Source organism: Rana temporaria, chromosome 4, assembly GCF_905171775.1.
Source record: "Rana temporaria chromosome 4, aRanTem1.1, whole genome shotgun sequence".
Lineage (NCBI taxonomy): Eukaryota > Metazoa > Chordata > Amphibia > Anura > Ranidae > Rana > Rana temporaria.
In genome coordinates, this window is record NC_053492.1 from 404,235,944 (window position 1) to 404,251,254 (window position 15,311).

The following is a 15,311-nucleotide window of genomic DNA, read 5'->3' on the forward strand; positions in this document are numbered from 1 at the left end:
TTTTTCTTTAAAAAAAAAAAACATGCCTATGCCTACCTGCTCCGTGCAATCGTTTTTCACATTGCAGCCCCGATCCTCTTTTTCTTGGGTCCCCTGCTGGCACTCCAGGCCACTCCTTTTTCATCAGGTGCCCCCACGGAAAGCCGATTTCCCTGGGGGCACAGGTGCGGGCTCGCTCCCGAGTCCATTGAAACAGATGGGACTCGGCCCTGCCCATTGCTCCTGTGTCACTGGATTTGATTGACAGCAGCGGGAGCCAATGCGCTCATGCACATCGCTGGATTAAGTCTCATGGTTTTTCACCTTAATGCATTCTATGCATTAAGGTGCAAAAACCTTTTGTGCTTCAACTGCCACCCAGACCCCCCTTTCTTACTTGAACTCGATCATTACAAGCCCAGAAGCTCCAGCCACTGTCTCGTGTCCTCATTGGATAGCTTGATGGCAGCAGGAGCCATTGGCTCCTACTCCTGTCAGTCTAATCTAGTGAGCCGGGGGCAGGGGCTGAGTCCTGTTGTCTGTGTCAATGGACGCAGCAGCAGGACGTGTGAACGCGCCCACCCGGGTGCCCCTAGAGAAAGCATCTCTCCATGGGGGCACCCGTTGAAGAGAAGGAGCCTCGAGCGCCGCCGGGGGGCCACCCGGAGGATCCGGGCTGCTCTGTGCAAAACCCTTGTACAGAGCAGGTATGTATGACTTGTTTGTTATTTAAAAAAAAACACCTTTACAATGACTTTAACATGGCTATCCATGGATATGTATAATTCCTGTTTTCTCCTGTACTGTAGCATTCGTTATTGGAACGTCTTGAGCGAGTCATCCAGGCCTCCTTTCCTCTTCCTTCTGCTGCTGTTATAGAAGAAAACATATCACCTCTGGATCGTCTTCTGCTATGCACAGAGCAACAAGAGGAAACCTCAAAATCTCGGTCCACTAGCAGGTATGTAGCAAACTTACTCTGGATAGAAAAGGACAAAGGTTCATCCTAGGGTTCATCAAAGGCACGCTCCATTTATAGCCATTGCTAGAGCTGCTTCTGTCTCTTGAGTCTCGTACACGCAATGAGATTATCGGAGCAAATGATGGTTCGGTTTTTTGCATGCTAGTTAAATTAAGAGGTTATGAAAATTGATGTATTTGTATTATATTTTCAGATGCAAACTGCACTGATTAACCACTAGAGGCCTGCTCTATAGTTAAATGACGGCTACAGCTCGGGCCTGAAAATCCGGGAGGACGTCAATAGACGTCCTCCCCTTTGCACGCACGCGATGTGATCACTGTGTCACTGAGACTCCGTAGATCACAGATCCCTGTAAGGGGCCGGTCCTGGCCCCTTACTATGTGATCAGCTCTCAGCCAATGACAGCTGATCACATGATGTAAACCAAGGATCAGTAATCATTTTTTTTCTCCTCCCGCCGCCATCCGGTGCTTCTCCGGGCTCTCCCGTGCCATTAGAACTTAGAGACGACCATAGAGATTTCCGGGGACCAGATGGTCATCTCTATGACCGTCGGAGGCTCGGCTGCGGCGTTATGACGTCACTTCTGGGCCGCGATTGTAAACAAAGCCGCCATTGCAGCTGGTAAGCATTTGATTGGTGAATTTTGTTTTTTGATCTTGTGTTTTTCAGCCTGGAGGACAGATGTGGGGTCTTATTGACCCCGTGTTTCTTCATAAAGAGGACCTGTCACGCACCATTCCTATTACAAGGGATATTTACATTTCATCTATTAGGAATAAAAGTGATAAAAAAAATTTTTTTTTTAAAAAAAAAGTAAAAAACAATAGAAAGTATTTATTTTTTAAAATGCCCCCGTCCATGGTAGATCGCGCTCAGAAGCGAATGCACACGCAAGTCCCGCCCACATATGTAATTGCTGTTCAAACCACACGTGAGTAAGGACGAGCTCTGGTGTGTTCGCCAGGAAGTGTGCACGGCGCTGCGCTAATCACAGCCAGGGAGACATTTCACGATCCCTGCAGCCGAGCATCGGGACAATGTCTCCCTGACTGTGATTAGCGCAGCACCGTGCACACTTCCTGGCGGGCTCTGCACGTGTTCTATGCGAACACGCAAGAGCTCATCTTTACACGTGAGGTATCGCTGCGTGCATTAGAGTGCCAGCAACAATTCTAGCACTAGTCCTCCTCTGTAATTCAAAACTGGTAACCTGTAAAAAAAATTGAAAGCGTCGCCTATGGAGATTTTTTATCATGAGGTCAGCCTCATCAGCGCACTTCAGTGAAGGAGAAAAATGACACATTTACAAAATTGTGTAATAGAAACTAAGAAAAGCATATTTACATTTTTTTTCCATCAAAGTTTGTCTTTTTTGTTAAAAAATAAAAGCCCAGTGGCGATTAAATGCCACCAAAAGAAAACTCTGTCTCAAAAAATGATACAAATGTAATTTGGGTACAGTGTTGCAAAAAGTGTGACAGCACTGAAAGCTGAAAATTGTCCTGGGCAGGAAGGGATTCAAATGTCCGGAATTGAAGTGGTTAAATCTGGACAACTTGTGGAAGCTTGCTAACTACTTTATTTTTTTTTTTCCTTTTTTTTGTTTGTTTTGAAAGGTTATGCACTGCAGTGCTGGACTTATGGGCTGAGCTGCAGGATATCCACGATGCCTTCGGACTGAAGTACCAGTGGGGAGGTTCACATAGCAACAAAAAACTCCTGTGCTCCCTTGGAATTGACACAAGGAACATAGTATGTTAGTTCTCTCTGCACTATTGTCTGTTTCTGAAAGCCACGGAGCTGCTGGATAAAGGCTCTGTAGGAAAGGGACAAGCTGCTTGAATGAACCTGTTAACTAGCAGTTCAGGGAAAACCTCCACTGTTTTAAAGCGGAGGACCCCCCGAGATTTTTTTTTTTAAAAGACAGCAGCTACAAATACTGCAGCTGCTGACTTTAAAAAATTAACACTTACCTGTCCAGCGCGCCCGCGAAGTCGGCAGACGATGACGAGCAATCGCTCAGTCCTCTGATGCTGCCGCCGCCATTTTTGCCCGGTTCCCTACTGCGCGAGTAGCGCGGCGCGCCGTCACTGGTCCCCGCTCTCTCCCGGGAACAGTGTGTTGACGAAAAGAGGCGTGACTCCCGCGGGAGTCGATACCCGGAAGTGGTGCAAATACCTGTTTTATACAGGTATCTGCACCGCCCTCCCCACTGAAAGGTGCCAAATGTGACACCAGAGGGGGGGAGAGTTCCGAAAAGCGGAAGTTCCATTTTTGGGTGGAACTCCGCTTTAAGTATCATTTATGGTGAATAATCTGTAACCTTTTAAAAAAAAATTGCCACAGAAAGCTGTTTCTATGCGGCATGGTTTGGCCTGAAAGTGGTTTAGTACTTTCTCATATGTCAGACTGACACTAAATATTTATTTTCTTTCTGTTTTCACCCCACTCCTTTCTAGAAAAAGATATACGGTTAAACATTTAAAGCCATTCTGTTTATATGAATAGACTCTTTAGGTGATTTGTAGCTGTGTTGCTATTGACAGCAAAATGTATTAACACAGCAAAGGTGATCTATGTTTGATTCAAATGAAACACAAATGATCACACAATCATTAAAAAAGTTATAGCGAAGAAGTAAAATCATGGTCCTTTTCATAACTTTAAAGCATTTGTAAAAATTCAGACTTATTTATTTTTTTAAATAACAAACCTGTCATACTTGCCTGCCCCATGTAGTGGTTTTGCACACAGCAGCCCCGATCCTCTTCTTCTCGGGTCCCCCGCCGGCGCTCCTGGCTCCTCCCCCCTGCTGAGTGCCCCCAGAGCATGCTGCTTGTTCTGGGGGCACTCATGCATGATCCCTCCCAAGCTGCCTCTGTGTGTCTATAAAACACGCAGCTTAGCCTTGGCCCCGCTCACTCACTGGCTGTGATTGACAGTGTGTCTCAGCCAATGAGGAGGGATAGACCTGGGATAACTTCTGCTCTCCTACACATCGCTGGATTGTGATTGGGCTCAGGTGAATATAGGGAGGGGGGAGCAGCACATTAAAAGTGTTTTTACCTTCCTACATAGAATGCATGAAGGTAAAAAAAAAATCCCTTTATAACCTCTTTAAGCTGGGTACACACGTATTGAAATTTGGCTGGTTAAGCAGGAGTCCCTGCTGTCAGAATACAGGGGGGGGGGGGGGGGGGTTGGGGAATCCCTGCATCCACAACATTTCTGTAGGTGCTGGGATCACTTTTTTTTTTCTTCAAACCACTCTATGGATAAACAAAAAGCTGTCTGTGTATAGCCATCTAAAGGCCCTTTATTTTCTCATGTGGTGAGGTTGCCTGTTCTTTGCAAATAGTCTCCAGGTCCTGAAAATTCTTTAGCTGGCCATCATGGGACCTGAACTGACGCTCCATGTACCTCTATGGCGCAACGTATGTCTACTGACATCCAATATGATCCGCTCCGCTAAATCCAGATGAATGGAAAACCCTATTTTCCATCTGTCTGGCTGATCGGATTGCATGAAAACAGAAAGGCAGATCCTTTTTCATCCGATCCCCCATAGAGGAGAGCGGGGCTCTGACAGGTCCGTCTCCGCACAGTGAGCAGAGATGGACTTGTCATCCCCCTGCTCAGTGGGGATCAACGGAGTGATCTCTGCTGAGCAAGCGTAGTCCGTGAAAACGGACAGACATGTGAAAGAGCTCTTATAAGTATTTAAATGGTGAATTAAGTGGCTTGCCTGAAATTCAGCTTCATTATTTTTATTATTTAATTTAATTTTTATTTAACTGCAATATTTTTTATAGCTTTTTACAGGTAACAAGAAGCAACCAGTCATTGTTCCCATGTATGCAGCTGGACTGGTAAGCAAGGTTTTTTTTCTTTCTTTTCCATATTTTATAAGGCATGTAGGTCTTGTACACTTGAGTTTCAGTTTGTATAAGAGCAGTTTTTACAGCTGAGTGTTAATCAGCTTTAAAAAAAAATCCTGTTTGTTCCCATTGATCCAAAAGTACATTTGTGAGGTCAGGTACCGGACGAGAAGGCGTTGCTCAGGGCTCCAGTTCATCCAAAAAGGTCTGTGCATGCCATCTGAGTTTCTCCACACCAAATTTCTCCAGCTATGCCTGTATGGAGCTGGCTTTTTGCACAGGGACATAGTCATGCTGGAACAGGGAAGGAGCCTGGTGCAAATTTTGCCACAATCCCAAGAACCCTGTTGAACATATTTAAACAGAAAAACATTAGGGGCCGGATTCAGATACGAGTTACGACGGTGTATCTCCAGATACGCCGTCGTAACTCTGAGTGTGCAGGGTCATATCTATGCGCCTGATTCTTAGAATCAGTTACGCATAGATTTCCCTAAGATCCGACCGGCGTAAGTCTCTTACGCCGTCGTATTTTAGTTGCATATTTACGCTGGACGCTAGGTGGCGCTTCCGTATATTTACGCATAGAATATGTAGATTAGGTAGATACGCGGATTCAGAAACGTACGTCCGCCTGGCGCATTTTTTTAAGTCGTTTACGTAAGGCTTTTTCCGGCGTAAAGTTACCCCTGCTCTAAGAGGAGTAGCCAATGTTAAGTATGGACGTCGGGCCAGCGCCGAATTTTGCGTCGTTTGCGTAAGTCGTTCGCGAATAGGGCTTTGCGTAAGTTACGTTCACATCGAAACCAATGAGGCTTTGCGGCGTAATTTGGAGCATGCGCACTGGGATATGTCCACGGACGGCGCATGCGCAGTTCGTAAAAAGCATCATTTACGTGGGGTCACGAGTAATTAACATAAAACACATCCACCTCCTCCTAATTTGAATTGGGCAGGCTTACGCCGGCCCAGTTACACTATGCCGCCGTAACTTACAGCGCAAGTTCGTTCTGAATACGGGACCTGCCGCTGTAAGTTACGGCGGCGTAGTGTATCTGAGATACGCTACGCCCGCCGAAAGATACGCAAATGTATCTGAATCCGGGCCTAGAACTTCATTGCCTACATAAGAAGATAATATACCGTAGGGGTCTTCAAACTTTCTACTTAAAGGGCTGGTTTACTGTCTTTCAGACTTTAGAGGGGCCGTACTGTGGCCAGTGGGATAAAAAAAGGCCTTGGTCAGTGGGAGTAAACAATGCCCCATCTTTGGTATTATGGGGAGGAATAGAGCCCCAATGTTGGTGTCGGTAGGAAGAATGGCGCCCCATTATTGGAGCCAGTGGGAGGATAGTGCCCCAATGTTGGTGTCAGTGGGAGAAATAGTCCCCCCATCATTGATGTCAACAGGAGGAATTGCCCATTGTTGTCAGAAATGATGCTCTTTGGTTGGTGTCAGTTGGGAGAATAGTGCCTTTTTATTTAGCTGAGGGAAGAATAGTGCCCCAAGGGCCAGATAGAGATAAGCTTAAGGGCCACATCTAGCTACCGGGCCGCAGTTTAGAGACTACTTTGATATACCCGAACAATTGACATATAAAACTGAAATGGTCAATCATTTTCATGATCTAAAGTAACAAAAATATTTGTGCTGTCCTGTGACCCAGAATCAACCGACAGTGGTCTAAAGCCTGCTGTTGGCTGACGTCACAGACCCGAGAAGGACCCCGACAATAAGGTCAGGATCTACCCAGATGCCTTACAGGCAGCTGTCTCAGCCTCTCACCGTGCCAGTGAGAGCCTGAGCCAGCCACTCCCGCCGCCTTCTCCAGCCTGACACTCCAGTGAGCCTTGGAGAAGCAGAGCAGAGAGCCATTGACAAACAGTCACTGCTCTCTGCTCAGAGCTGATCAAGAACTGAGTGATCAGCGGTCATGAGATGCAGCAGGTAAGTGGCTATGTGTGTTTATTTTTTTATAATCGCACACTTCTCCTTTAATACTTTTGCATGTTGCACTTCTTGGATAACTTCTATTTTGTGTCTGTGTTACTGTTGGTCCAATTTGGACATTTTCACTTAGGGGTGTACTCACTTTTATTGCCAGCAGTTTAGGGATTAATGGCGTGTTGAGTTATTTTGAGGGGACAGCATATTTACACTGTCCCCTTTCTTTAGTCATTTATTTCTTCTGTAATTTCTTCAGTGTTGTCACATAAAAAGATAAATAAAATATTTACAAAACTGTGAGGGGTGTACTCACTTTTGTGAGATACTGTATGGACAGGCTTGGATGTACAGAAGTCAGCCCAATGATTGATTTCTGTGCAACCAGCCTTTTGGATTTTTCCCATCCACTCAGCGCCGCCGGCTATATCCTGTTATGCTGATCAGTGTATTCTGTCGGCAGGGAAGTCTCCTCACTATCAGGATACACGGACACAGTGGGAAGGATTCTCTCATCGACATCAATTGTGTGAATGGGGGAATCAAGTCAATTTTTTATTTCTTTTTTTTGTTCAACCTGCTGGTTTAACAGACAAACATGACTCCCCTATGGATTGGTTGAATTATCCTTCCCCTCTATCCAAAACCAAAAACATTTGTCTGGACATTCATTTTTTTAAATATGACCTGAAAATCCGCTTACAAAATACTGTTAAGCAGTCGTTCTAATAATTAATACTGTAGGTACTTTCTAGAAGAAGCTTGCAATTCTTCCTTTAAAGCAAACTGGTACTTTGCCCATTCAGGATTAGTATGATAATCTCCAATCCTTATACTTTCTCTACACTCTCCACTGTCCTGTTCGCCTCTGTGAGCCCTGCGCCGTACATAATTTCTGGTATAGGGAAGCTATAACTTTCGGTTTCCTTTTGTGATACAGCACTAGATGCCTAGACAGTAATGCCGCGTACACACGATCATTTTTCGGCATGAAAAAAACTTAGTTTTTAAAAATGTCATTTAAAATGATTGTGTGTGTGGCTGCACAAAATAAAAATTCGAACATGCTGCATTTTTTAACGTCGTTTTAAAAAAATTTTGTTTTTCGGGTTGTAAAAAATGATCGTGTGTGGGCAAAAACGTCGTTTTAAACCCGCGCATGCTCAGAAGCAAGTTATGAGATAGGAGCGCTCGTTCTGGTAAAACTACCGTTCATAATGGAGTAAACACATTCATCACGCTGTAACAGACAAAAAAACGCAAATCGTCTTTTACTAACAAGGAATCGGCTAAAGCAGCCCAAAGGCGAATAGAACTTCCCCTTTAGAGTGCCGTTGTACGTCACCACGCTTTGTTCATCATTTTTTTAAAACGATGGTGTGTGGGCAACGTCGTTTTTAATGATGAAGTTGGAAAAACTTCGTTTTTTGGACATGCTGAAAAACTACGTTTTCCTTCATGCCGAAAAATGATCGTGTGTACGCGGCATTAGTCCCCAGGTCTGATTGCCATCATGTGAGGGTAGAGTCCTCAGCCCTAATTCAAAAATGTTTCTGCAAAATGATAATGTAAAACTTGTGTTTTGCTTATCAATGTATTTATTTTCCATTTTCATGTTTCTGTAGGGTATGCTGGAGCCAACGAAAGAGCCCCTCAAGCCTTTATCTGCTGCAGAGAAAATTGCCTCCATAGGACAGTCTTCTCATATTTCTCCAGATGACATTTCTTCTTCCGACCAGTTGCAGGTATATGAGTTGTCTTGTCATTAATGTGCGACCATCTGCGTTGTATTTTGGTCATCACTTTGGCATTGTCTGTATATCACATATATGGTTATTTCAGGGCCCTCCTATTCCTTCTTTATTGAACTTGTAACGTGCTGCCTAAACTGTTGGCGCTTTATAAATCCTGTATAATAATTTCAGACAGGCAGCAAGCTTACCACTCTGTGAAAACCAACCAACCGTGGATTACAATATAGCAGCGAATGATGAGCACTAGGAGGCGCTACTGCCGCTTCTTAACGCCTGTTATTTCTGAGGCTTTTCTAAGATTATTATAATTTTTATTTTTTTTTTATAAACTATGAGCCAAATATTTGGCTTGCAGTTGCAGTGCACCCCCATTATTATAATAAGCGGGTTTGATAGTTGTGTCAATCTCTGCAGCCTCTAAAAATTTCCCGGCCATGGCATGTGTACAGCCGTGTCAGGCTGTAATGTTAGAATTCTGCTCAGCCATCTGTTTTTACCCCTTTCCAGCCACCCATGGGTGCCACCTACACTGCTGACTCTACTGATTGGTAACTATGCACAATTGCTCCAGATTCTGTCTACTCCAGTTTTAGTAAATCCCTCTGTTGTATTTCATGTTTGCATAGTAGGTCCTCCATAATTTGTGTGATGGCATAGATTGTTGTAGACCTTTTTCCTGATAACTGATAGGTAAACGCACATCACACATGTTTATTTAGGAAATAAAATGTCATATATGTCAAACCAATCTCTTCACGCTTAGCCGGTTCACACAGGGGCGACTCGTCAGGCGACTCAGCTGCCTGACAAGTCGAGATCCACTCTATTCAATAGAACCATTCTAATAGGAGCGACGCAAGTCGCTCCGACTTGGAAAAAGGTTCTTGTACGACTTTGGGGGCAACTCGGGGAGACTTGCATTAACTTCAATACAGAAGTCATTTTGCATGCCGCCTCTCAAGTCGTCTTGAGATCGCCTTGCCGAGTTTCCCCCAAAGCCGTACCGCCCCTGTGTGAACCGGCTCGTAGGTCTCTGTTTGAAAAAAAGCTGCTATACTTTGGTGGAGTACATAAAAATGTATATAAAAATGTGAAGCGCTATAAATAAACTGCTGAGGGCATGCAAATACAGTACTTCCAAATACCAGTCAATATTGGCACAAAACATTCAGGCTTCTGCATGATAACGACCCAAAGCATACATCCAAATCAACAAAGGAAGGGCTTCACCAGAAGAAGAGGAAAGTTTTGGAATGGCCCAGCCAGAGCCCAGACCTGAATCTGATTGAAAATCTGTGGGGTGATCTGAACAGGAGATGCCCTCACAATCTGACAGATTTGGAGTGTTTTGCCAAGTCAAGATGTGCCATGCTGATAGACTCATACCCAAAAAGACTGAGTGCTGTAATAAAATCAAATGTGCTTCCACAAAGTACCGTATTTATCGCGGTATAACGCGCTCCCGCGTATACCGCGCACCCCTAAAGTTGCCCGAATCCTGTGGGGAAAAAAGTTTTTTTTGTACTTACAGTTTTGGTGTCTTGCGCGGCGTCCATCGGCGGCCTCGTCGGGTCCGGCGTCTGTCTGCAGCTTCGGGTGTCCTCTTCGTCGGGTCCGGCAGCCTTCTGCGGCTTCAGGTGTCCTCTTCGTCGGGTCCGTCTGCGGCTTCGGGTGTCCTCTTCGTCGGGTCTGGCGTCCTTCTGCGGCTTCAGGTGTCCTCTTCGTCGGGTCCGGGGTTCCGTCTGCGGCTTCGGGTGTCCTCTCCGTCGGGTGCGGCGTTCTCGCGTCCTCCCCGCTCGTTTCTCGCGCCGAGTTTGAATACTGCGCCGACATATACAGAGCGCAGTACACTCGTGTATTGTCGGGCAGGCTCGGCAACTCTCGCGCTGACGTCCTGTACGTCCAGGACATGAGCGCGGAAGGAGCCGAGACTGGCCGACTATACCCGAGTGTACTGCGCTCGGTATATGTCGGCGCAATATTCAAACTCGGAGCAGGAATGTGGGTATCGGCGTATACCGCGCACCCACGATTTTGCCCTGATTTTCAGGGCAAAAAAGTGTGCGGTATACGCCGATAAATACAGTATTAGTTAAAAGGTTATGCACACTTAGGCAACCATATTTTATTTTTTTATTTTTACTTCCCTCCACCTAAAAGATTTCAGTTTGTTGTTCAACTGAGTTGTAGAGTTTATAGGTCACATTAAAGGTGGAAAAAAAATCTGAAATTATTTATCTTTGTCTTTTTTTTTTTACATCACAGAAACCTGACATTTTAACGTGTGTGTATATGTATGTATATATGTATATGTGTGTGTGTGTGTGTGTGTGTGTGTGTGTGTGTGTATATGTATGTATATATATATATATATATATATATATATATATATATATATATATATATATATATATATATATATATATATATATATATATATATATATATATATATATATAATATGTGTGTGAAAATACGGGGTGAACAGATATCTGCGCTAACTAGAAACATAATAGTATTAGTACAAAGCGGCTAGCACCAATAGTGCAGCGCTCCAGTGAATAAAAAATTATAATAATATGAATATAAACGTCCAAATAAGTATGATCATCAATGAAGTTGAAATAAAGGACCTCCACCAAAGCTTCAGTGTGCAGACGAGGAAACATACCACACCCTTGTGCAATCAGTCTGCTTACCAGAAAGCCATCATTATGGGCATGGAAATCAAATGATGCACAGGTCAGTGGCAGTCTCACTCCAAACAGGATGAAAATGATAGTCCACAAACAGCGTCAAAGGTAAAGGACATCCAGAACTCACAAGGACCCAAAAGTGTACACTGCGTTCATCAGCAGGAGTGTAGCCTGCCACAAGTCCGCACAGCTGCTGAAAAACTCCCTTAATAACTCACACTGCAGGACATGCGTTGTTGTTCAGCAGTTTTGCGGACTTGTGGCAAATCGACTATAGTGTAATCCAGTATAAAACATTTATTTTAATCTAAAATCTTGCACTTACATATAGGCAGTAGTTTACAAGCACATACAATTCAGTTACATGGAACAATTCCTCTCGCCAGTACGCAAAATGGCTGCGATGGGCCGTGCCGTACATCCTAGCTCAGCTATATCACTACTGTATTTGTATGCTCTCTGCAACTTATTTATAGCGCTGCACATTTTTTTATATTAATAAAAGGTAATAGTCTTTACTTTTCTGGTAATACAAATTCCCTATAAGGCCCCTTTCACACTGGGGCAGCATGTGTGGTGGCAGTATACTGTCGGAATTGCGGCGGTATTCGGCCGCTAGCGGTGCGGTATTAACCCCCGCTAGCGGCCGAAAAAGCGTTAATACCGCCGGCAATGCGCCTCTGCAGAGGTCCATTGCCGGCGGTATTACCGCGGTGTCCTATTGTTTTCAATGGGAAGGAGTGGTGAAGGAGCAGTATACACACCGCTCCTCTCACCGCTCCTAAGATGCTGCTTGCAGGAGATTTTTTTTTTTCCCGCCAGCGCATCGCCTCAGTGTGAATGCCCTCGAGCTTTCACATTGAAATTGCTGGGGCAGGAGTATTTCAGGCGTTATTTATGCGCTATTTTTAGCACTAAAAAGGCTATAATACGCCTCAGTGTGAAAGGGACCTTAAAATTATAAGACCATCATGTGGACTGTGTTGTCTTGTTTATAAGGCTCAGTGGCACAGTATATAGTTAGTGCATAGGCTGTATTGCGTTTACTACTATATTCCTTTAGACCAGGGGTCTCCAAACTTTCTAAACAAAGGGCCAGTTTACTGTCCTTCAGACTTTAAGGGGGTCAGACTGTGGTCAGTGGGAAAAGAAAATGCTCAATTTCTGATTACTGATGTCAGTGGGAGGAATAGTACCCCATTGATGTCATTATGAAGAATAAAGCCCAATCCCTGGAGTCATTGTGAGCAATGGTTGCCCCATCATTGGTGTCAGTGGGAGGAATAGTGACCCATTGTTGGTGTCAGTGGGAGGAATAGTGACCCATTGTTGGTGTCAGTGGATGGAATAGTGCCCCAAATACCGCAAAAGGCCAAAACTGACCCCCCAGGCCACAGTTTTGAAACTACTGCTTTAGACTGTGGTTTTTACATTTTATCCTCCTACACTGCAAGACTGCCAAAATAATACTTTGTGTTTCTACAGTATTACCCAATGTGTTTACGTGCATTCGTAAAAATGTGGGAATTTGTTGTGCATTTATTTTAATTATTTTGTAAACCTGTTTCTGTACTATAAGCTCTTCACACATCTCCTATGTTTAAGTTGAATTGCGTTTTCCTCCAGCTCTTGCTTACAGCTCCATCTACTGGTTAAATCTGATATTGCGCTGCAACAGCAAAACAAACTTTGCTCACTTGTGCAGCACCTTTATAACCAATGCAGTGTCACTCAAATATTAAAGAAAAAAAAAAGCCAAATTTCTAACTCCCTTACACTGTAAAAATTCAGTTGTGGTGCTGTCTTTTCCAAAATCTCTAGTGGAACACGTACAGCTGCTACCGATATTGCTTTAACCTCGTCTCCTGTGATATACAGTTAGGTCCATATATATATATTTGGACACAGGCACAATGTTCATACTTTTGGCTCTGTATGCCACCAGAATAAAATGTAAACAAAACAAAACAATCCAAATAAATTGCAGACTTTCAACTTGATTCAAGGGGTTGAGCATCAATATCAAGTACAAACTTTAGGAACTGCAACCATTTTTATACACAGTCCCCCCATTTTCAGGGGCTTGAATGTAATTGGACAAAGAAATAACATCCTAAATAAAATGTTCATTTTTAATATTTTGTTGAAAATCCTTTACCGGTAATGACTGCCTGACGTCTGGAACCCATAGACATTACCAAAGACTGGGTTTCCTCGTTTCTGATGCTTTGCCAGGCTCTAACTGCAACTGTCTTCAGTTGTTATTTGTTTGTGGGTCTTTTTGCCCTTAATTTGCCATTGCAGAATATTCCACTTATTTTCCTTCGAAAGCTCCTGGGTTGCTTTTGCAGTGTGTTTTGAATCATTGTCCATCTGTACTGTGAAGCATCGTCCAATCATCTTTACTGCATTTGGCTGAATCTGGGCTGACAGTATATCGCTAAACACTGCAGAATTTATCACGCTTCTTCTGTAACATCAATAAACACCAATAACCCAGTGCCACTGGAAGCCATGCATGCCCATACCATCACACTGCCTCCACCAAGTTTTACAGAAGATATTGTGTGGTTTGGACCATAAGCTGTTCCAAGCCTTCTCCACACTTTTTTTTCTTCCTGTCTTTCTGGTACAGATTAATCTTAGTTTTGTCTGTACAAAGAATGCTTTTCCAGAACAGGTCTGGCTTTATTAGATGTTTTTTGGCAAAGTCTAATCTGGCTTTTCTGTTCTTTAGGCTTATGAATGGTTTGCACCTTGATGTCAACCCTCTGTATTTGCTCTCATGAAGTCTTTTCTTGATTATAGACTTTGACAATAATGCGCCCACCTCCTGGAGAGTGTCCTTCACTTGTCTGAATGTTGTGAATGGGTTTTTCTTCACCATAGAGAGGATCCTGCGATTATCAACCACTCTTGTCTTCCGTGGACGTCCAAGCCTTTTTTATGTTGCTGAGCTCACCAGTACGTTCTTTCCTCAGAATGTACTAAACTGTCGATTTGGCCACTCCTTTTATTGCTGCTATCTCTCTGATGGATTTGTTTCATTTTTTTAAGCCTTACAATGGCCTGTTTCACTTGCATGGACAGCTCCTTTGAACACATGATGTAGGTTCACAGCAATATATTCTGTATGCAAATACCACACTTAGCATCAACTCAGTCCTTTTATCTGCTTAATTGATGAAGAAATAATGAAGGAGTAGCCCACACCTGGCCTTGAAACAGCTTGTCCAAATACTTTTGGTCAAATACTTTTGGTCCCTTGAAAAAGGGGATGTCTTTTCTTAAGAGCTATGATTCCTAAACCCCTCTCTGATTTGGATGTACATACCCTCATGTTTTGGTAAAGGCCTGAAAAAAAAAATGTGCCTGTGTTCAAATATATACATGGACCTAATTGTATACTGCTGTTAGGTGGCTCAAAGAGTACGCATATTCTTCCCTGTACGGAAATCATCCCAAGATCTGCAGTGTCCATCCTACAGTAAGGGTGACTACCACCAGTGTTACACATCCTACAGTTTGGTAAACATTGTTCTATGCCATGGAGTCTGTTGAATCCATTGTATGTGCTGGTATGGTGTGACTTAAGTCCTCCAGGCATGGAAAAGATTGGAAAAGGAAATTTGAAAGAGGATTTTGGGAGGAAAAATTTACTCTGATATTAAAAACAGGAATCCCAGGCATATTGGCTTTTTAATTTTTCTTGGAAATCTCTTTAAATGTTTGGTCTTTTGATGTTGTCTCTTAGTTTTTATTACTGTTACAATATGTTTAAAGTGGTTCTAAAGGCTGAAGGGTTCCTTTCATGCATTCTATGCACACAGGTAAAAAAAAACTTCTGTATGCAGCTCCCCCCAGCCCCCTAATACTTACCTGAGCCCGATCTTGATCCAACAATGTGCATGAGAGCAGCTCTCCCAGATCTGTCCCTCTTCATTGGCTCAGAGACCTAAGCAGAAGCCATCGGCTCCCGCTGCTGTCAGCCAGTGACAAGTAGTGGTAGGTGGGGCTGAGCCCTGCTCTGTGTGTCTTATAGACATTTAGAGCAGGGCTCAGGAGTGAGCA

General features: G+C 43.7%; 1 protein-coding gene across 3 annotated transcripts in view; it reads left to right on the plus strand.

Annotated features, from left to right (window-relative positions):
• AFTPH (aftiphilin) overlaps positions 1–15,311 on the plus strand; it is a 94,035-nt gene that overhangs the window by 56,667 nt on the left and 22,057 nt on the right. For all 3 annotated transcript variants that reach the window (XM_040351232.1, XM_040351233.1, XM_040351235.1), the window contains exons 3-6: positions 789–940; positions 2,584–2,719; positions 4,780–4,836; positions 8,416–8,535. In XM_040351232.1, the coding sequence (XP_040207166.1) occupies positions 789–940; positions 2,584–2,719; positions 4,780–4,836; positions 8,416–8,535 (465 nt within the window). The remainder of the gene's footprint in view (positions 1–788; positions 941–2,583; positions 2,720–4,779; positions 4,837–8,415; positions 8,536–15,311) is intronic.